Source organism: Malus domestica, chromosome 17, assembly GCF_042453785.1.
Source record: "Malus domestica chromosome 17, GDT2T_hap1".
Classification (NCBI taxonomy): domain Eukaryota; kingdom Viridiplantae; phylum Streptophyta; class Magnoliopsida; order Rosales; family Rosaceae; genus Malus; species Malus domestica.
In genome coordinates this window covers 3,283,848-3,304,912 of record NC_091677.1, presented here as the reverse complement: position 1 = coordinate 3,304,912, position 21,065 = coordinate 3,283,848, and the positions used below count along the sequence as shown (strand labels likewise).

The following is a 21,065-nucleotide window of genomic DNA, read 5'->3' as shown; positions in this document are numbered from 1 at the left end:
GACATTTCGGTGGATGTTCATCGTTATCTGATGCCGATTGTCAAATGTTGTACGTCCACATTATTTGGCGCTTTTGTGGTCGTGTTGTGACTAAATCCACAGTTGATAATGCAATGACAATCCTACCCTCCACGTTCTAAGATCGAGATTTTTTTCAATGTGACCGGTACATAAGATGGTATAACACGTGTTATTATACAAATTATGGAATTTATGTGTTAAAAAGTTAATAACTTAAAAATAAATTTTCTCACCACTTATATAAAAACATATGATATACTATCCGTGTTCGATCACAATAAAAAAAACTCCCTAAGACCACGCAATCATTGGAAATTGACACAACAATAAATATCTGTCACAGATTTAGCGAGATCACAATTTTATCTTCCATTCCTCTCTTTTTTGTTCTTCTAAGCATACGTGTGCAGGACAATAAAAAAAAATGCAAGAACGCGCTGAGATATGGATTTGATCCCATTCAGATCCAAATTGTGAAGATCTTAAAAATTCTCACATCTTAATTATTCATCGTGTATCGTGCAATAAAAAATCATTTGACTTTTTTATTTAAACTTAAACACAAATAGTATCTGACGAAAACTGACCATACGATATAAGATGATGAACGACTAGAATGTGAAAGATTCCTAGAATCCTCTTCTCTCGTATATAACCATGCGTATTGAATATAATACCAAAATTTACTGATGCCAGAAGGTTCGCAAGAAGTTTGTAGCCAATCGGTAGACGCAATCGAGGTCATGTGTTGAACACTCATCCATCACCAAATATGAATTGTAGGTTTCCTATTATCACTGTAATGAAGCCTTTTTAGTTAAAATAGTCCCTAAAATTGGTATAATTCTTTACTTTATCATGTATTCATCACTATCATAAACTATTTTGGTCATTCTGTGAAAAACTCGTTAAGTAAAGGAATTGTTTAACAAAAATACCCTTTAAAAGGTAGTTACGTGGTCCTTCACGCGGCAATTTAACGAAGATATTGACAAATTGTTCATCGAATGATCAAAATAATTCACAGCAGATAAACTCATGTATCACTTCTATCAATTTTTATTGTTAAGAGACTATAATAAGGAGTCTTAATAATCCCAGTCCAATTTATCGGAAAAAAAAATCTGTAACGAAAGAGATCCTTTTCGTGTCACTTTTGCGGTTTATATGATTAGACAGTGAAATGCAAAATCATGGTTATTGGTAGGCACAAGGTAAAGCTATTGTGATTGTTGCCACCATAATCCATAAGATAGCGACCTCCATAATCTCCCCACCTTAATTTGTCACAACGCTTTAGTCCACAAAAGAGAGTAACCAAATCTCTTTTTAGCTAATATTCTGGTAGATAAAATCATAAAAAGGTAAGATTACGAGGGAGGTATAAATGCGCTCGAATCAGTACAAACGACATGGTCGACACCGGTGGCGGACAGGTAAATATTGCCGGTGGAGACATTAGGTAACGATATCCTCGCTAAATAGTCACGAGAATATTACAGCAGTCCTCAAACACGTCTAACGTGGTTGTTACTTTCAAACAACATTTATCTGTGGTTTCAGCTGTTAGTATTCCAAAATTACTCCGGAAGATCTCAAAATTCGACCTCGGTTCTTCAACCAACCAAAGTTCCGTGTACCTCAAGATGTGCGCAAGAACAGCGAAGAACGTAAAAAAGCAGAGAAAGAGGCAGGGGCGGTAAGGGTGTTTGCTACTTTCCATTAGAATTAGCATGCTTATTGAAAGGCCAGAGATTTACCAGGCGCTCGAGCACCGCCGCACTTTTTGAGAAATAGCCCGAGAATCCTGCTGGAGTTGATGGTGGCGGAAAATCTTCCGCTGGCATCGCAAATGAGCGTATCATTTTCTCCATTTTATCGAATGTTAGATATGATCCCACCTCTTGCAACCTCTCTGGACCCATGACCGGTAGTGTGTGCTCTTGACGCAAGAACGAAGCCTTACTGTCATTGCTCTGCCAAGCACAAGATGAAACACAGCTTAATTTGTTGAACAAGCAAACACAACTCACATGGTTGATTTCATATTCCGCGATAATTGGTTTTCCTATTTTCTCTTTTTAAGAAATGCGTTTTGATTCATTTGGTAATAACAGTTTTTCTATAATTTCTATTGTATTACCTCCAATGGTGATAGATCTGCACCGCGGCTGAAGGTCAACTCCACGCGAAATCTTTTCGTATCTTCAAGAGCAACCTGCAATTTCAGTTTCAAAAATACATTGGTCTCATAAACGTATATGGGGGTTGTGTAACACTAGCTCTGAAAATTGACTGTCACACTAAAACTACTTGTATTACACTACCTAGTTACTTACCGCGGTGTCCTCGAACATCCTCAGAACTATATAACTCATGTAGTCAAGCTCCTTAGTATTGTATAAACGCTCCAAAGCGCTATGGCAAAGGAGGCCTTCCTCTCCTTGAAGAGACTCATCCAAGTTACAGTAACGGAGAACATTCATGAGGGAGTGGATATGAGATTCCTGTCATTCCAAAAATTTAATTAACTTGCATGAATTACGTTCAAACATTAAACCATACATAAAAGTATATACTCACTGATGTGAAGTACAGGCGCGTTCGCACATGCCGTTCAGGTGTTCTGACATTTGCATACCTAACAAGGTAATGAAAATTGATTAATATAAATAAATTAGAACAATCCATAGTAGAAAAGAAGAGGGGGGAAGTGAGGTTCTCTCATGTTACTTTGGATCCAAACGATATTGCGTCTCTTTATCATCGTCGTCATCCTGATCCATTGATATCTCGCTGGTTGTACTGGATCTTCTCGTATCTTCATTCTTAGAGTAAAGCTTTGGTATATCACTCGTGCTAGATTTTCTGTCATCATTCTTAACATGAAGCTTGGCATGGTTCTCCTTATCTTCCTTTTCAGTATTGGTCGACTTTGAATGTTCATCCTGATCACTCTTTGGTTCAGCAGCAACACTGATGGCTTCTTCGCGAGTATTCCTCAGGTCAATCATTATCTTACCCAACAAACGACGAGCAATCTGAAAGAAAAGGACAATAATATAGCATATTGATAGCAAGTAAAAAACAATTTGATGTGGAGGAAAAATAAAATGTATACAAAGATCAGTGTACAAGAAGCAATAGACCAACTGAGAAATCGGCAGAATGCATATAAAGAGTAATATGAAAGGGGCATGCTGAAGGAAATGCTACCTTTGAACCAATCTTGAGCTTCTGTGTTGGATTAATGCCATACTCATTTGGGATGACTCCATCTGCAAGTAACTGCAATCACCATTCCACAGAGGAGTCAGTCTAATTTTGATGACAGACTCATACGGAAAGGATAATATAATCTCTTTAAAGCAGTAAGGCGTGATGCTCGAGAGCAGAATTATGAAGAGTCCGGCAGCCACATTTTGCTATAAAATAAGAGCATTCCCGGATCATGATTATGTATGTCTTTACCTGAGCAACTTTGAACAGCTCATCTAGACCTTCTAGATTAAGATGTGCATTATGCAGGAGATCGTATCTGTCAAGTAATCACAAAGCATATAGATCACATTCAGCCAAAACAACAAAAAAAACAAAAACAAAAATTCAAACGACTATTGTATCACGTGGTCTTGTCCCACGTGAGCTATGTTGGACAAGACCATGTGATAAAATACAGGAAACCACAATGAGCCTACTCTCTCTATGCAGCCATGAACAAGATTCCAAACTCTCCTGTATGGTTAGATTGGATTGGAATCCAACTTAAAACCTTGACAACAACGATGCAGCAAAATAATCACACATAAGCAGCAGCTGATTGCATAAATTTGGTACATAATCTAAATAGAGATGAAAACTGACAACTTACTTGCACGAGTCATAAACGTCTGGAATTTGTGTTAAGTCGAATCGTCTGCCAGTAAAACCAATGTCAACAAAACTGTGAGTCTATCCATATTACACAGTCCAATTCAAGAAATAAAATCTTATTTTGAGCAATCGCATCATTTTGAGCCACAATTATATTATTACATAAAGTATTAGGTGATTGTCAAATAAATTCGAAAAGAACACGAGTTGAAATATAAATTTTTTTTTTTAAGAATTCGATGCCCCAAAAAGTGTTTCATAACTTCAAAACATCCGTTGCATCTTCCGTGCCTTGTGTGGCAAAGAATTTGAATAAATGCAACAATAATCAAACAACAACAACAACAACAAAGCCTTTTCCCACTAAGTGGGGTCGGCTATATGAATCCTAGAACGCCATTGCGCTCGGTTTTGTGTCATGTCCTCCGTTAGATCCAAGTACTCTAAGTCTTTTCTTAGAGTCTCTTCCAAAGTTGTCCTAGGTCTTCCTCTACCCCTTCGGCCCTGAACCTCTGTCCCGTAGTCACATCTTCGAACCGGAGCGTCAGTCGGCCTTCTTTGCACATGTTCAAAATCACCGGAGCCGATTTTCTCTCATCTTTCCTACAATTTCGGCTACTCCTACTTTACCTCGGATATCCTCATTCCCAATCTTATCCTTTCTCGTGTGCCCACACATCCCACGAAGCATCCTCATCTCCGCTACACCCATTTTGTGTACGTGTTGATGCTTCACCACCCAACATTCTGTGCCATACAACATCGCTAGCCTTATTGCCGTCCTATAAAATTTTCCCTTGAGCTTCAGTGGCCTACGACGGTCACACAACACGCCGGATGCACTCTTTCCATCCAGCTCGTATTCTATGGTTGAGATCTCCATCTAATTCTCCGTTCTCTTGCAAGATAGATCCTAGGTAGCGAAAACGACCGCTTTTTGTGATCTTCGCTAGATTGCTCCGGTCATTAGTGTGGATAAGTATATAAATGGATAGAGATAGGAAAGCAAACACAAGATGTACGTGGTTCACCCAGATTGGCTACGTCCACAGAATAGAAGAGTTCTCATTAATTGTGAAGGGTTTACACAAGTACATAGGTTCAAGCTCTCATTTAGTGAGTACAAGTGAATGATTTAGTACAAATGACATTAGGAAATATTGTGGGAGAATGATCTCGTAATCACGAAACTTCTAAGTATCGGAGTGTGGTGTCGTCTTGACTTGCCTTATCTGTCTCATAGGTAGATGTGGCATCTTCTCTGGAAGTACTCTTCCTCCATCCAGGGGTGGTATCTTTAACTGGTGGAGATGCACAAGGTAATGTATCAATTTCACTTGAAGCTTACTTGTAGTTTCAGGCTTGGTCAAGCGCGATACAAACCATGTAGTAGGAGTCCCCCAAGTCGCCGAGCTAGGGGGTCTGCTGAAAGAGGTGACAGACAAGGTAAGCAATCAGAGCTCCGACTGATTGTTCACCTTCTCCCCATCTTGCAGCAGCATGAAGGATAAAGAGAAGAAAAATGAGAAGAGATGATATGAGATACTTTTGCTTTTGAAGAAGTAACTTTCCACAGGCTTATTCTTGAACTGAGCTGGAGGGTTTTCTGGTTTCCTCCAGAGTATAAGGCCGACTGAAGAATTTGAGGGTCAAAACAAGTCCATCAAATCTAGAGTACGTTCCACCCTGCTGATATGGGATACTTTTGCTTTTGACAGAGTAATGAATGTATCGGCACGTGTGCTGTTACACTTGTCTCCACATGCTTCCTTGTATCCTTCGCACTTGCCCTATCTGTTCCTCAAGCAGATGCGGAATCTTCCCTGGAAACATAAGATGTTGAAGATGAGTACTCGAGAGCAATGCCAGGTAAGTAATCAGGTAAGGGGTTCCAGGCAGTCAGTTCCTGGCTGGAAGCTTGATTCCAAGTGCTGACTGATTGTTCTCTTTCTTCTTGTCTTGCAGGTAAAAACAAGGCCAAAAGAAAAGACAGGGAAAAAGCATGATATGGGATACTCTTGCTTTTAACCCTGATGATATGAGATATTCTTGCTCTAGTATAGCTTGTTTGCAGAGGTATTATCGGGGGGAAAGAAAGCTGAATATTTCGAAAGGCTTCGTTGGGAGTGCCCTCTCAGATATGATGAAGAGTTGAGCATTTTTGCAGGTCTGCCTGTCCGTTGGGGATGGAGGTCGACATATAAAGGAGTCTCCCTAACAACAAGTAGTAATGCTATTCCTTTACCCTGCTTGGTCATAGCACGGTAGTGGGAGCTGCCAGTTTCACATGTTTTAACTCTGTCAGAGCACTTTGAAAAAGTGGTCTGTGGTATCTGGCTCTCGAGATTCGGAGAACGATGCCTCTTCGATTTTTGAGAAAGCAATCATGCTGGGGGTATGACTCTCGAGATTCGGAGAGCAGTGTCTCTTCGATTTTTGAGGAAGTAATCATGTTGGGAGTCTGGCTCTCGAGATTCGGAGGGTGGTGCCTCTTCGATTTTGGAGCAAGCAATCTTGTTGGGAGTGTTGTCTCGAATGTGAGTAAAGGTTGGGCATGTTTGCTAGTCTACCTTGCCACGAAGCACAAAGGTTGACACACAGGGACTTTCCAATTATCCAGCAATGGTACTGTTCCTTTACCCTCTCTTCGATTTTGAGAAAGTAGTCATGTTGGGAGTCTGGCTCTCGAGATTCGGAGGACGGTGCCTCTTCGATTTTGGAGCAAGCAATCTTATTGGGAGTGTTTTCTCGAATGTGAGTAAAGGTTGGGCATGTTTGCTAGTCTACCTTGCCACGAAGCACAGAGGTTGACACACAGGGACTTTCCAATTATCCAGCAGTGGTACTGTTCCTTTACAGTTGTGGGTAATAATATGGTAGCTAGACCTTCAAAATTTATGTGTCTAAACTTTTGTTAGTGCTGTTTCTTTGCTATTCTTTTACCTTTCTTGGTCAGAGCGATGTAGTGGGAGCTGCAAGCTTCACGTGCTCAACTTTGGCAGAGAACTTTGGCAAAGTTATTTGTGGTACCCATGAGCTATTGTTGCGTGTGGGAAGTGGGTGATTGAACAGTAAGATTCATGTGCTTTCTACTTCACCAGAAGTCTTCGACAGAATGCCCATAATTTCTGCAAAGCTGAGTGTGCGTGTGACAGGTGTTGACAAGGCTAGAAAAGTAGGTGCCTCTTCGATTTCTGAGATCGGCCCTCGTGGTCTCTGAGCAGCCCAGCTTTTGAGAAAGCGAGCGCCTCTTCGATTGATTCGGAGAACGATGCCTCATCGATTTTTGAGAAAGCAATCATGCTGGGGGTCTGGCTCTCGAGATTCGGGGAGCAGTGTCTCTTCGATTTTTGAGAAAGTAATCATGTTGGGAGTCTGGCTCTCGAGATTCGGAGGGCGGTGCCTCTTCGATTTTGGAGCAAGCAATCTTGTTGGGAGTGTTTTCTCGAATGTGAGTAAAGGTTGGGCATGTTTGCTAGTCTACCTTGCCACGAAGCACAGAGGTTGACACACAGGGACTTTCCAATTATCCAGCAATGGTACTGTTCCTTTACCCTCTCTTCGATTTTTAAGAAAGTAGTCATGTTGGGAGTCTGGCTCTCGAGATTCGGAGGACGGTGCCTCTTCGATTTTGGAGCAAGCAATCTTATTGGGAGTGTTTTCTCGAATGTGAGTAAAGGTTGGGCATGTTTGCTAGTCTACCTTGCCACGAAGCACAGAGGTTGACACACAGGGACTTTCCAATTATCCAGCAGTGGTACTGTTCCTTTACCCTTGTGGGTAATAATATGGTAGCTAGACCTTCAAAATTTATGGGTCTAAACTTTGTTAGTGCTGTTTCTTTGCTATTCTTTTACCCTTCTTGGTCAGAGCGATGTAGTGGGAGCTGCAAGCTTCACGTGCTCAACTTTGGCAGAGAACTTTGGCAAAGTTATCTGTGGTACCCATGAGCTATTGTTGCGTGTGGGAAGTGGGTGATTGAACAGTAAGATTCATGTGTTTTCTACTTCCCCAGAAGTCTTTGACAGAATGCCCATAATTTCCGCAAAACTGAGTGTGCGTGTGACAGGTGCTGACAAGGCTGGAAAAGGCTGGAAAAGTAGGTGCCTCTTCGATTTCTGATATCGGCCCTCGTGGTCTCTGGGGAGCCCAGCTTTTGAGAAAGCGAGCGCCTCTTCGATTTTTGAGATCGACCTTCGTGGTCTTTGAGCAGCCCAACTTTTGAGAAAGCAAACGCCTCTTCGATTTCTGAGATCAACCCTCGTGATCTCTAAGCAGCCCAGCTTTTGAGAAAGCAAACGCCTCTTCGATTTCTGAGCAGGCGCCTCTTCGATTTCTGAAGCTTCGTCGAGTGCAGATTTTTATAGGGGCTGGCATTAAGTTCCAAAGCACACTTGAATCTCCACCAGTAGAAGCTTCATTCTTGCACTTCTAAGATCTTGATTTGTCCGACCTCTTCTCTCTTCAACACCTTTGAAAATGTCTGGCCCCTCCGACCGTCGTTTTGACTTGAACCTTGTTGAAGAGGCAGCCCCGCCTTCTCCAGACAACATATGGCGCCCATCCTTCGTCTCCCCTACTGGTCCTCTTACCGTTGGGGATTCCGTGATGAAGAATGATATGACCGCTGCGGTGGTGGCCAGGAACCTTCTCACTCCCAAAGATAACAGACTACTTTCCAAACGGTCTGATGAGTTAGCTGTTAAGGATTCGCTGGCTCTCAGTGTTCAGTGTGCAGGTTCTGTGTCTAATATGGCCCAACGCCTATTTGCTCGAACCCGCCAAGTTGAATCATTGGCGGCTGAAGTGATGAGTCTCAAACAGGAGATTAGAGGGCTCAAGCATGAGAATAAACAGTTGCACCGGCTCGCACATGACTATGCTACAAACATGAAGAGGAAGCTTGACCAGATGAAGGAAACTGATGGTCAGGTTTTACTTGATCATCAGAGATTTGTGGGTTTGTTCCAAAGGCATTTATTGCCTTCGTCTTCTGGGGCTGTACCGCGTAATGAAGCTCCAAATGATCAACCTCTGATGCCTCCTCCTTCTAGGGTTCTGTCCAGTACTGAGGCTCCAAATGATCCCCCTCCGGTGCCTTCTCTTTCTGGGGCTCTACCGACTGCTGAGACTTCTCCTAAGCAACCTTTGTGAAGGCTCCCTCTTGTGTGCTTATTTTGACTCATGTATATGTACATATTTGTAGCTTATCGGGGATATCAATAAATAAGCTTTCCTTCATTTCAACGTATTGTGTTAAATACACCAAAGCCTTCTTCGCTAAGTTCTTTGAATTTTCTTTTGTTAAAGCTTGTATGTTGAAGCTTTCTGAGTGGAGCATGTAGGTTGGGGTAGTGTTCTCTTAATTTCCCGAATGAGGAAAACTTCTCGGTTGGAGACTTGGAAAATCCAAGTCACTGAGTGGGATCGGCTATATGAATCTTAGAACGCCATTGTGCTCGATCCTGTGTCATGTCCTTCGTTAGATCCAAGTACTCTAAGTCTTTTCTTAGAGTCTCTTCCAAAGTTTTCCTAGGTCTTCCTCTACCCCTTCGGCCCTGAACCTCTGTCCCATAGTCGCATCTTCTAATCGGAACGTCAGTAGGCCTTCTTTGCACATGTCCAAACCACCGTAACCGATTTTCTCTCATCTTTCCTTCAATTTCGGCTACTCCTACTTTACCCCGGATATCCTCATTCCTAATCTTATCCTTTCTCGTGTGCCCACACATCCAACGAAGCATCCTCATCTCCGCTACACCCATTTTGTGTACGTGTTGATGTTTCACCGCCCAACATTCTGTGCCATACAGCATCGCCGGCCTTATTGCCGTCCTATAAAATTTTCCCTTGAGCTTCAGTGGCATACGGCGGTCACACAACACGCCGGATGCACTCTTCCACTTCATCCATCCAGCTTGTATTCTATGGTTGAGATCTCCATCTAATTCTCCGTTCTTTTGCAAGATAGATCCTAGGTAACGAAAACGGTCGCTCTTTGGTATTTCTTGATCTCCGATCCTCACCCCTAACTCGTTTTGGCCTCCATTTGCACTGAACTTGCACTCCATATATTCTGTCTTTGATCGGCTTAGGCGAAGACCTTTAGATTCCAACACTTCTCTCCAAAGGTTAAGCTTTGCATTTACCCCTTCCTGAGTTTCATCTATCAACACTATATCGTCTGCGAAAAGCATACACCAAGGAATATCATCTTGAATATGTCGTGTTAACTCATCCATTACCAACGCAAAAAGGTAAGGACTTAAGGATGAGCCTTGATGTAATCCTACAGTTATGGGAAAGCTTTCGGTTTGTCCTTCATGAGTTCTTACGGCAGTCTTTGCTCCTTCATACATATCCTTTATAGCTTGGATATATGCTACTCGTACTCCTTTCTTCTCTAAAATCCTCCAAAGAATGTCTCTTGGGACCCTATCATACGCTTTTTCCAAATCTATAAAGACCATGTGTAAATCTTTTTTCCCATCTCTATATCTTTCCATCAATCTTCGTAAGAGATAGATTGCCTCCATGGTTGAGCGCCCTGGCATGAACCCGAATTGGTTGTCCGAAACCCGTGTCTCTTGCCTCAATCTATGCTCAATGACTCTCTCCCAGAGCTTCATTGTATGACTCATTAGCTTAATACCCCTATAGTTCATGCAATTTTGTACGTCGCCCTTATTCTTGTAGATAGGCACCAAAGTGCTCATTCGCCACTCATTTGGCATCTTCTTCGTTTTCAAAATCCTATTGAAAAGGTCAGTGAGCCATGTTATACCTGTCTCTCCCAAAAGTTTCCACACTTCGATTGGTATATCGTCTGGGCCTATTGCTTTTTTATGCTTCATCTTCTTCAAAGCTACAACCACTTCTTCCTTCCGGATTCGACGATAAAAAGAGTAGTTTCTACACTCTTCTGAGTTACTCAACTCCCCTAAAGAAGCACTCATTTCATGTCCTTCATTGAAAAGATTATGAAAATAACCTCTCCATCTGTCTTTAACCGCGTTCTCTGTAGCAAGAACCTTTCCATCCTCATCCTTGATGCACCTCACTTGGTTTAGGTCCCTTGTCTTCTTTTCCCTTGCTCTAGATAGTTTATAGATATCCAACTCTCCTTCTTTGGTATCTAGTCGTTTATACATATCGTCGTAAGCCGCTAACTTAGCTTCTCTGACAGCTTTCTTCGCCTCTTGCTTCGCTTTTCTATACCTTTCACCATTTTCATCAGTCCTCTCCTTGTATAAGGCTTTACAACATTCCTTCTTAGCCTTCACCTTTGTTTGTACCTCCTCATTCCACCACCAAGATTCCTTTTGGTGTGGGGCAAAGCCTTTGGACTCTCCTAATACCTCTTTTGCTACTTTTCGGATACAACTAGCCATGGAATCCCACATTTGGCTAGCTTCCCCCTCTCTATCCCACACACATTGGGTGATTACCTTCTCTTTGAAAATGGCTTGTTTTTCTTCTTTTAGATTCCACCATCTAGTCCTTGGGCACTTCCAAGTCTTGTTCTTTTGTCTTACTCTTTTGATATGTACATCCATCACCAACAAGCGATGTTGATTAGCCACGCTCTCTCCTGGTATAACTTTGCAATCCTTACAAGTTATACGATCCCCTTTCCTCATTAGAAGAAAATCTATTTGTGTTTTTGACGACCCACTCTTGTAGGTGATCACATGTTCTTCTCTCTTCTTAAAGAAGGTGTTGGCTAAGAAGAGATCATATGCCATTGCAAAATCCAAGATAGCTTCCCCATCCTCGTTTCTCTCCCCAAAACCATGGCCACCATGAAAACCTCCATAGTTGCCTGTCTCCCTGCCCACGTGTCCATTTAAATCTCCTCCTATAAATAACTTCTCCGTCTGAGCAATTCCTTGCACCAAGTCTCCAAGATCTTCCCAAAATTTCTCCTTCGAACTCGTATCCAACCCTACTTGAGGTGCGTACGCACTAATCACATTGATAAGTTCTTGTCCTATTACAATCTTGATTGCCATGATTCTATCTCCTACCCTCTTGACATCTACAACATCTTGTACCAAGGTCTTGTCCACGATGATGCCAACACCGTTTCTCGTTCTATTTGTGCCCGAATACCAAAGTTTAAACCCTGAGTTTTCTAGATCCTTTGCCTTACTACCAACCCACTTAGTTTCTTGTAGGCACATAATATTTATCCTTCTCCTCACCATAACTTCCACTACTTCCATAGATTTTCCCGTTAAGGTTCCTATATTCCACGTTCCTAAACGCATTTTGCTCTCTTGAACTCTACCCTTCTGTCCTAGCTTCTTCACCCTCCCCCGTCTAATAGGATCAAAGTACTTCTTTTGTGTGTCCCGGGTAAAGTTGATAGGAGCATATGCTCCCAAACAACTTTGAGTGGAGTCGTTCGAAAAGAAGTTTCTATGGCCCCCTTGCTCATTTAACACTGCATCCGGGTGCCGATGGAGATACAGCGACCCTTGCTCACTTATCACTGTGCTCAGGCCACACAGCGCGCCACTTACGGGTGACGCCCTAGCTTTAGCACGATTTTGTTCTGGATTCATTTTCATAAGGATTCGACGTGATCATGGAGTGCCGGCTGTCGACTACCTGACGCCCTCCCCCTCCTCCTTTATCCGGGCTTGGGACCGGCCATGTAAGACATAGGCGGAGTTAAATGCAACAATAATCAAATTGAAATAAATATTAAAAACAAAAAAAGATGTGCTAGAACTTACTCTTTTCGTTCACTGTACAAGTCCCTTACAAGCTTTCTCCATCGAGCATACATCAAGAGGAATCCCTCACTACCGCATGGTAATCCAGCAGCAATACGATCAACATCAATGTTAGTCTTACCAAGGGCCCTTGCTTGGTCATAAGGAAGTATTACATCGTATGAGCTTGTCTTTGTAAGTTCCTCATCTTCATCCTTGGCTAGCAGTCTTACTTGTTCAGTGACCTTCCTAGTCAATTTTACCTATTCATCGGGTACGAAACTTTAAGATTAAAAAAAGGGGCTGTAAAGTAAATGATTATTTGGAAAGCTTTAAAACAAAATTGTTGCAATTTGACAATAACCGTTAACATTGATTGTTAGAATAAGCACACGATAATAGAATTCATTGCAAGTGCTATATCATGCACTATAACTGCATCACACGTGTCAAATTGAAGTGATGTATGCAGCCAAGGCCCTTAACATGGAGAGATTTTTTAGTGTGACCGGCACACAAGATGGTACACCACGTGTCACTATATAAATGGTGGGATATGTGTGTTAAAAAGTTAATAACTTAAAAAATAAAATTTTCCACCACTTACATAAAAACACGTGGTGTACCATCCGTGTTCCCGTCACCATCAAAAATTTCTCCTTAACATGCCTCGATCAATTTGATCGGGCAATCACAATCAACTCTCACTATTCAACTCATTGAAAATATTAAAAGAAATAACAATAACTTAGTCCTTGACAAGATGAAAACCCAAAATTTTGACCTCCCTTCCCTTCTGTCTATCCAAGGATGGAAGGGAGAGGGATTTGGGTGTTCCGTCTGGTCAAGAATTTGAGTCTCATATTTGAAATTGTCATAATTCATAAAGTCTATATTAGCACGTTTCTAAATGACGAATAACAGACTTGATATGAGGACCAATGAAACTGTAGGTAAGGAAGCAGAAAGCAATTACCAATTTAGGTAGAAGTTCAGAAGCATTTGAAGGCAGACCACTTCCATCAGCCATCCAAGGAGGTGTTGCACCATTATTACCCGTCTTTAAACCAGAAGTAATAATCTCATTCAACCTAGCCTGCAGGGGAAGTATGGGGAAAAGGGAATCACATGATCAGATAATTGTTGAAGAAGAAGCATTCTCAATTATGGGCTAATCAATCAACCTGTGAAAATGAGACAAACCTTTGCTTCATCCATCTCAACACTTGCGTTGTCAAGTCCATCCAACATAGAGGAGTCCTTGCTAACAAGGGAAACCTTAAGAAAGGGAATAAATTCAGTCATGCACCTCGACTTCCCAAAGCACTCACAATTATGTAAAAAAAAAAAATTACAGACCAGTATTGGTGTTAGCTGCCCTTCTAGATCAAGGAGGCCTTTTGCAAAAGCAGCTGCAGACATCTGTAAACAAATAACTTGTCGATAATGCATCAATGATGACAAATTCAGGGATTAAAGCTCATAGAAATTAGGCAATTCAATCCATTTAAATAGAGATTAAATAAGACAAGAAGAAAAAGGGAGCAATATATAAAAACTATATAAACCCATGAGCACTAATGAGGCTATACCTGCACACGGCCCTCATCAGAGCTGTAGATTTTAAGATCATGACGATAGGTGCTATGGAGGCGAAGCAGGCCAGTACCTTCACCTGCAATTGTGGACAAATTCATTATGAGAAGTACCCAAAGAAAATAATTCTGAAACGAAGTAGCACTGTGCACAACCTTGAAGAGGCAAAGTTGACTATATCTTTGGAAGAAAATAATAAAATCCAAATCTTCAACATATATGTTCCCGGTAAACAGGGAAACAAGTATAAAGGTCGTACCCGGTGCACAAGGCTCCCGCTTTACGCAGGGTCTGGGAGAGGTGAATGTCGGCTACTAAAAAAATATGAAAAAGAACATTGACCATTACCTGGATACATATTATTCCGAAAATATCTACCCAGCTCCTCAGCCTGCAAACAAGCGAAAGAAGAAAAGAATAAAAACAAGAAAAATGAAACATAACACTATGATTTTAGGACAACGAGGGCTCTTAAATTACAATCCAGAAGTACATAAACAAAACAAAAATTAATCAATACCTGCTTTCTTCCAGCATGTGTAAGGACACCCCCATATTAAATTACAATCCAGAAGTACATAAACAAAACAAAAATTAATCAATACCTGCTTTCTTCCAGCATGTGTAAGGACACCCCCATATTTAAGAACCATCAAAGCTTCAACTGGGCGTTCTTCCTCACCTTCACCATTACTTTTTGCCACTTTAACCCACTTTAGTGGCTTTAGTTGAACCTTCCTATAAATGCCAGAGAAATGGCCCCCCTTGATAAAAATAAGCAAGAAAATAGCACATGATTATAACCATGAGGCAGTAAGACACCATATCAACAATTCCAAAGTGAAAGAAAATATAAATGTGCGCGCATTTCTTTATATGACAGTGATCCAGCAAAATTTAGCACATCTTTTCTTCCCAATTTTGGGTGTCAATAATTAACTTAGATGATACAGTGCAAGTTATCTTATAAAAGCAACTATGAAAAGAATGTTACAGTACAAAAAAGTGAGCATTCCCCTGATAGTTCGTGGAAATAGTAAAAGTGCTAGATTAGAAACCATTTCACCTTCAGTTGAGACTTGCATGACAAAATGAGCTACATAGTACAGACAGATAAGCAATAACCTCATATTATAATTATACTACATGAACCTCTAAAGAAAAAAGAGGAATGATAACTGAATATATTTACTTAAAAAGCTTATTCCAAATAAAATAGATACCTCCTCAAGCACTGCTTTAACTTGACGAAGCTTTTCAGCATGTTCAATGTCTTCTGCCTCACTGTCACTTTCTCGACCTGGTCTAGACAATGTAAAGAGTCCTCATTAATTAAGACCTCTCACCAGTGCAATCATATGAAAACCGGCTAGTAAATATAATTAGTGTTTCCTGTTATGACTTTAAACATGAATTACAAAGAATGGGAAAAGGGGTAGAAGGTGAGTTTCATATGAATTACATGCATCAACCATAATTAAGAAGAAAATTTAATCTTGAAATAGATACCTAGTACGAGGTACTAGCATTCGTGTGGCATCTAATAAATCTTGCAATTGGACAGCACTTTTCAATTTTGTCTGCAAAATGAGAGCCAATAGCAATGGTCAGTTAATACAATATGTTATATAAAAATAAATTAAAAGGCCTAAAAGGCAAACTCAATCACCTCGGATCTAGGTCGTCCACCATTGTACTTAAGCATCAAGTTTAGCAGCTTTTCCTCAGTAACCTTCAGCTTTACCTTCTGTTTGGGAGTTCTATCACCACTGCCAGAGAAAAACAGAGATGAGAGGGAAAAAAAAAGAAGCAAATCAACTACAAGTAAAAAAAACTGAGAGAAAAAGACATACTGACGAATAATAGCAATAACACAACGTAGCTCCTCCGATTGCCCAAATGTGCCAATGATTCCACTTCCTTGACGAGTTAGTCCCTCAGTAGGTTGGCTTGGTTCATTGACTTTCCATGGTAATGTTGGTGGAATTGCAGAAGAAAGATGAGGGGCCTTGGCGTCTAAAAATATCTTCCTGAGCACACAAGCAGCATCATCATAATACCTGTATTGCAAAGTAACATCAATTATTTTGTGACCAGAGGAAAAACCAGATTTTGAGCACCTTCACAATTAATCAAATAACTATCAAGAAATTCGCAACCATTACTTGTGAGAATTTTTTACAAAACTCCATCCATTTACGTCACAAACATAGGAGCGTCCCTCACAGCGCAAAAGGTCAAACCCACAAACCTGCAAAAAATTAGAAGAATTAATATGAACCCAAAGTAAAAATAGTTAATAAGAAAATCATATGGATAGAAATTAATTATATGCATGTGTCTGGGACTGAACCATCTCAGCAAAGCTGAACTTTCTCCAATGAATACTTATGTAACATTACACTCAAAAACACAACATAAAAGAGTTCTATTGCATATATCGAACCAGCTGACATGAGATTGGAAGGTAATGTTAACATGTAATTAAGGAAAAAGCTCATGGCAGCAGATATATTTTAGTTTTTTCCAATTTTTAAAATATAATTTTAAAAAGGATCAACAAATAACACAAATATATCCCAATACATGCGAGTTTAATGAAGGTATCAGTACCTTCACAGTATCAGCAGACAAACTTAACTACTGGCACACGAGAGATTATTAAAGCAACATCAAACCAATTACTGCAATTAATAATTAGCCTTGTAACATCCAGATACCACATTAGAATTACATACCGCTTGCCTAAATGCAATGCAGACCTCCCTTGCCATTTGCTTCTCAGTAGGTGTCAGTAAAACAGGATACCTCACCTGTCAAACGAATTAACAAGCAAACATCACTCTTTCAACCCTCATTCGGCAATAGCAATGTATCCATTCACCCCAGTATTTCCTGCTTGCAGCATGCTATATGCTTTACCATAAACAAACCTGGCCCAGACACCATCTACGTTAAGGATTGGCATTACATCATTGGTTGAACCCGCATTATAATAACTTTCATTCTAAATATCTAAAGAGCTATACACATTGGTATTCCCAAGAAACATGGAAAATTTCCTCACTGGAAATAAAGAATTAACAAGATTACAAGAAATTGGATATCAGAAATGCAGACAAGAGAGAAACAGAGAGAAGAATCAGCCGAACAAGAAGATCAACCAGACATATCTTACATACAGTACTTACTTCCTTGCCATCAGGATTTCTCATGACAACACCATCAACAACAGGAGACTTCCTTGCCTCAGCATGTGCGTATTCAGGTCCCACTGTATACACCTGTATTATTTAACAAGAAGAGAAAAAAAATTATTTATGAAGGACATTTAAATGTTGGAGTACACAACCAAGTTAGAAGAAAATAATGGCCTCGAACAGTGAATATGCACAGATAGAATGTGTAAGTAGTCTCTATTAAAATTTGAACACAGCTCAAGAAAAACCCATTCCATGCTGTCAATATGATGACATGCAAGTTGAAATGTTAAGGATATGTTAGATTAATGAGAAAGAATCTAAGGATGCAAAATAGTAACGGGACTATTTTTCTTTTTCTTTCTCAGGGTATCACTTAACCTGATTATCATATAAAATTAAGAACATTGAAAAATCTTGAACTCAAATCATCCAACCTTGACATCTGTTCCTCCAGTTGGCATGAATTCCTCGTATATATAAGAGCCTTCACGTCTCACTCGTCTAACCTCCGGATGGAACTCACTAGACCGGTTACCAACCTAAAATCAGTCAATGACAACATAAATTGAATGATCATGGATAATGAACGTAGAAATTCCACGGATTCATAAACAGAGTAGTCTCAAACTGGATACACTGCTAGCCACGTTTACATATCAGTGGGATGATATTATAATTGCCCATAATTTGTTTGGCAGTCATGTTATAACTAACGACTTATGAGTAGTAAGACTGAACTATCCACACCTCAAAACCACACTTTCATTTTTTATGGTCAAGGTAAAATTTGACCTGACAAAAAGTTTGGCTTGTGTGCAAGAAGAAATAAACTAGAAGCCTAGAGCAAATCAACCATCCATCAGCTATAAGACTTCCCTAAACTTTCTCGTAGATGAATTACCTTGCTTTCAAATATTTTCATATCACACATCTGAAAATACAGATGGTACACAAACTCTCGTTCAGAGAAAATCATACAATTTGCAGTTGAAACCTCACCTTCCTAAACAATTCCTTCATTCCTCCACCTGCCGAACTGGGATAATATATCATTATACTATGATCATTACCTTCATAAAAGCAAAAGACGAGAGTAAGTAACGTTATTCTCAATAAAAGTAAGGTTATTCTCAATAAAACCAAAAGCAATAACAGGTGCACAATAAAAGCTTATAAAAGAAGTAATAAGGATACTCCTAACATTTTAGCTGTGTCTTGACTAGGTTTAAGGATTTAGCAAAAACAAGGTTCAAATAGAGGCACAGAAAGTTTATGGGCCAAAACGTAATTGAACAAAAATCAGATTAGATAAAACAACTTATTGATAAATGTTGGAAACAAGTTGACCTTCAACAGGCTTCTCTACAAATGGCTTCCAGAAACGATGACCATGAACCTCAACAAAATCTTCTTCCTCAATAAAATAGTCCAGCTCTTGATACGGTACTTCTCTATTCACAAGGGCATATCTGGGAACAGGGACTCCATGCATTTCAAGATGCTTGAATCCACCAAACTAATTCATTAGTTACTGACATTTTATTCTTATAAACATAAAGGTCGTACCCAGTGCACAAGGCTCCCGCTTTACGCAGGGTCAATGTTTATTCTTATAAACATAATTATAAGAAATAATAAGAGTGAAACATTAAGTTCATGCATCAAGACTCATCCACTTTTGACTTAGTAATTCTCTACAAAATGCCGTCAGTGAACATTAAGGAGTATGGAGGGGAGCAGGGGGGCAGGGGGGCAGGGGGATAATTGAAATATTTAATAAGATGAAATTCATAACCATACCTCATATACCTTCCTCCGGTCATGGAGAAGGTGTTGCGGCTCCAACTCATTTACTAGAAAAGGCCTGGATAAACGACCAGATAGAGAAATAAACAGCCGTCCTTATATCAAATATAACCGAACAAATGAATCAAATAGAATCTGTACATCAACAACAACAGAGCTTACTTCCTCAAAGCAGCATATGCCTCAGCCTTTTCCAAAGGATAGCCCGAGGAATGAAAGGCAATCAAGCAGTCACAAATTGGCCAGCTGACATACAGTAACAGTGCAAACAAATTAGTCACCTAAATTTTATGTACTGCAACAGTCACCAAGTTAATGAAACTAGAAACTATCAGCGTAAACGAACGCGAACATTTCATGCCGTCTCAATCACTGCTCAAATAAAACCACGGCCCTTCCATAAAACGTGCGAAAACAGATACTGTTACGATAATCATTACGAAAAAATACCTTTCGATTGGATCTTCAAGAATGACTCTGTCCCCAAAATGTGTGATCTACGAGAACATTCACAAACACGAGATGCATAAGATTATACCGTAAAATCGAAACTGCGGATATATTTGCAGTATAAAACGATCAACAACACTAACAGTTCCTAAAACTTTTTCGATACGTAATAATCATCGGTAAAAATGGAAAATTAGATCGAACTCGCAAACAAGAACAATTTCAACAAGAAAATCCAAAGAGAAAACAAAATCAGTACCTCAAATTCGCCAAATGCTTGCAGCCTTTCGAGAATCTCCCCCATCGGCGCCGAAAACACCTGCAGAAAACGAACAAGTTCATTGTATACATACATTGCTCGATACAAATACATGATTGCTTTCGAAGCGTACACAAAAGTGAGCAAAAAGGAAACTAGAAAAGATGAACCTCGGAGCCGCATTTCACCTTCTTTTCCATCACACAAACTCCAATCTTTATCTTCTCTCCGATTTCTCTCTCCCGTTCCTCCTCCATCTCTCTCTCTCTCTCTAACTCTCACTTCCACAGCTCAAATCCGAAGCAGAAGCAACAGAGCTCGTTCAGGAACTCACCGCCGTTCGATCAGAGAAAGCAGATATATATATATACACACACGTATACGTGTATGTATAGGTGTACGTATAGGTGTATATGATAGGCGCATGCCAGCGAGTGTTGGAGATTACCACATACGCAGTACGGCGGAGTTTTAGCTCGGAGGGAAACTCGGGGCGCCGACGCGGGCGAGCGAGTCACGGGAAATAGCAGACAGAAAAGGTGATGTGCGTTAACCGCCAGAGGAGCGGAGGAGGGAGATTTTTCCGGATAAATAAAGAAAATTGAAGAAAAAGAGGAAATATTATATAAGGGATGTGTTTGGAGATAAACATTCTTGGATTCTGGAATATACAGCTCAAAGCATGGACTACGACGTGGAAAGGTCTACACGGATTTTAATTTCTTTTACATGTGCAAAGTGTAGCTGTCCATGACCAACTCCAGTCCCAAACCCACGTGGGAGAAAAAAAAAGGTTATCTCGGTTGTCCAAAAATATGGAAATTTCGATGATATCGAAAATATCAGTAGTCCAAAAATACGGAAATATCAGAATATTATCGATATCGATAAAAATTGAATAAAAACCATGAAAATTGTAAGAAAAACTTGAAAATTTTTATTGAAACTTTGCAGGATGTTTATTTAGTCAATTATCTATTAGTTTAGCACAAAAAAATTGGAAGGAAATGTATTGCATGATAGATTTAACTGATTTAAGTTGATTATATAGCGAGCTGGCAAACATTGTGAGGGTAGAAAACATGTAGTAATTAATGAAAGAAGTTTAAACACACCATAATCATTTATATATAATGA

The 21,065-nt window shown here is 40.1% G+C and overlaps 1 protein-coding gene across 2 annotated transcripts; it reads right to left on the bottom strand.

Annotated features, from left to right (window-relative positions):
* Window positions 1-1,262: 1,262 nt before the first annotated feature.
* LOC103442791 (inositol hexakisphosphate and diphosphoinositol-pentakisphosphate kinase VIP1) lies at window positions 1,263-20,568 on the bottom strand. Of its 2 annotated transcripts, none has more exons than XM_070817716.1 (30): window positions 20,099-20,568; window positions 19,929-19,988; window positions 19,670-19,716; window positions 19,382-19,465; window positions 19,214-19,277; window positions 18,761-18,914; window positions 18,413-18,483; window positions 17,848-17,952; window positions 17,402-17,494; window positions 16,949-17,023; window positions 16,376-16,461; window positions 16,064-16,270; window positions 15,880-15,979; window positions 15,720-15,790; window positions 15,434-15,515; window positions 14,816-14,974; window positions 14,559-14,601; window positions 14,207-14,289; window positions 13,974-14,036; window positions 13,818-13,892; window positions 13,591-13,710; window positions 12,636-12,877; window positions 3,893-3,937; window positions 3,493-3,559; window positions 3,238-3,309; window positions 2,755-3,062; window positions 2,605-2,662; window positions 2,361-2,528; window positions 2,165-2,239; window positions 1,263-1,997 (listed from the first exon to the last, which is right to left on the bottom strand). In XM_070817716.1, exons 1-30 carry the CDS (start codon window positions 20,183-20,185, stop codon window positions 1,734-1,736), a joined length of 3,228 nt encoding a protein of 1,075 aa, XP_070673817.1. In that variant the 5' UTR covers window positions 20,186-20,568; the 3' UTR covers window positions 1,263-1,733. The 2 variants fall into 2 exon arrangements, with proteins under 2 accessions (XP_070673817.1, XP_070673818.1); XM_070817717.1 differs by having other exon boundaries at window positions 20,117-20,568.
* Window positions 20,569-21,065: the final 497 nt, after the last annotated feature.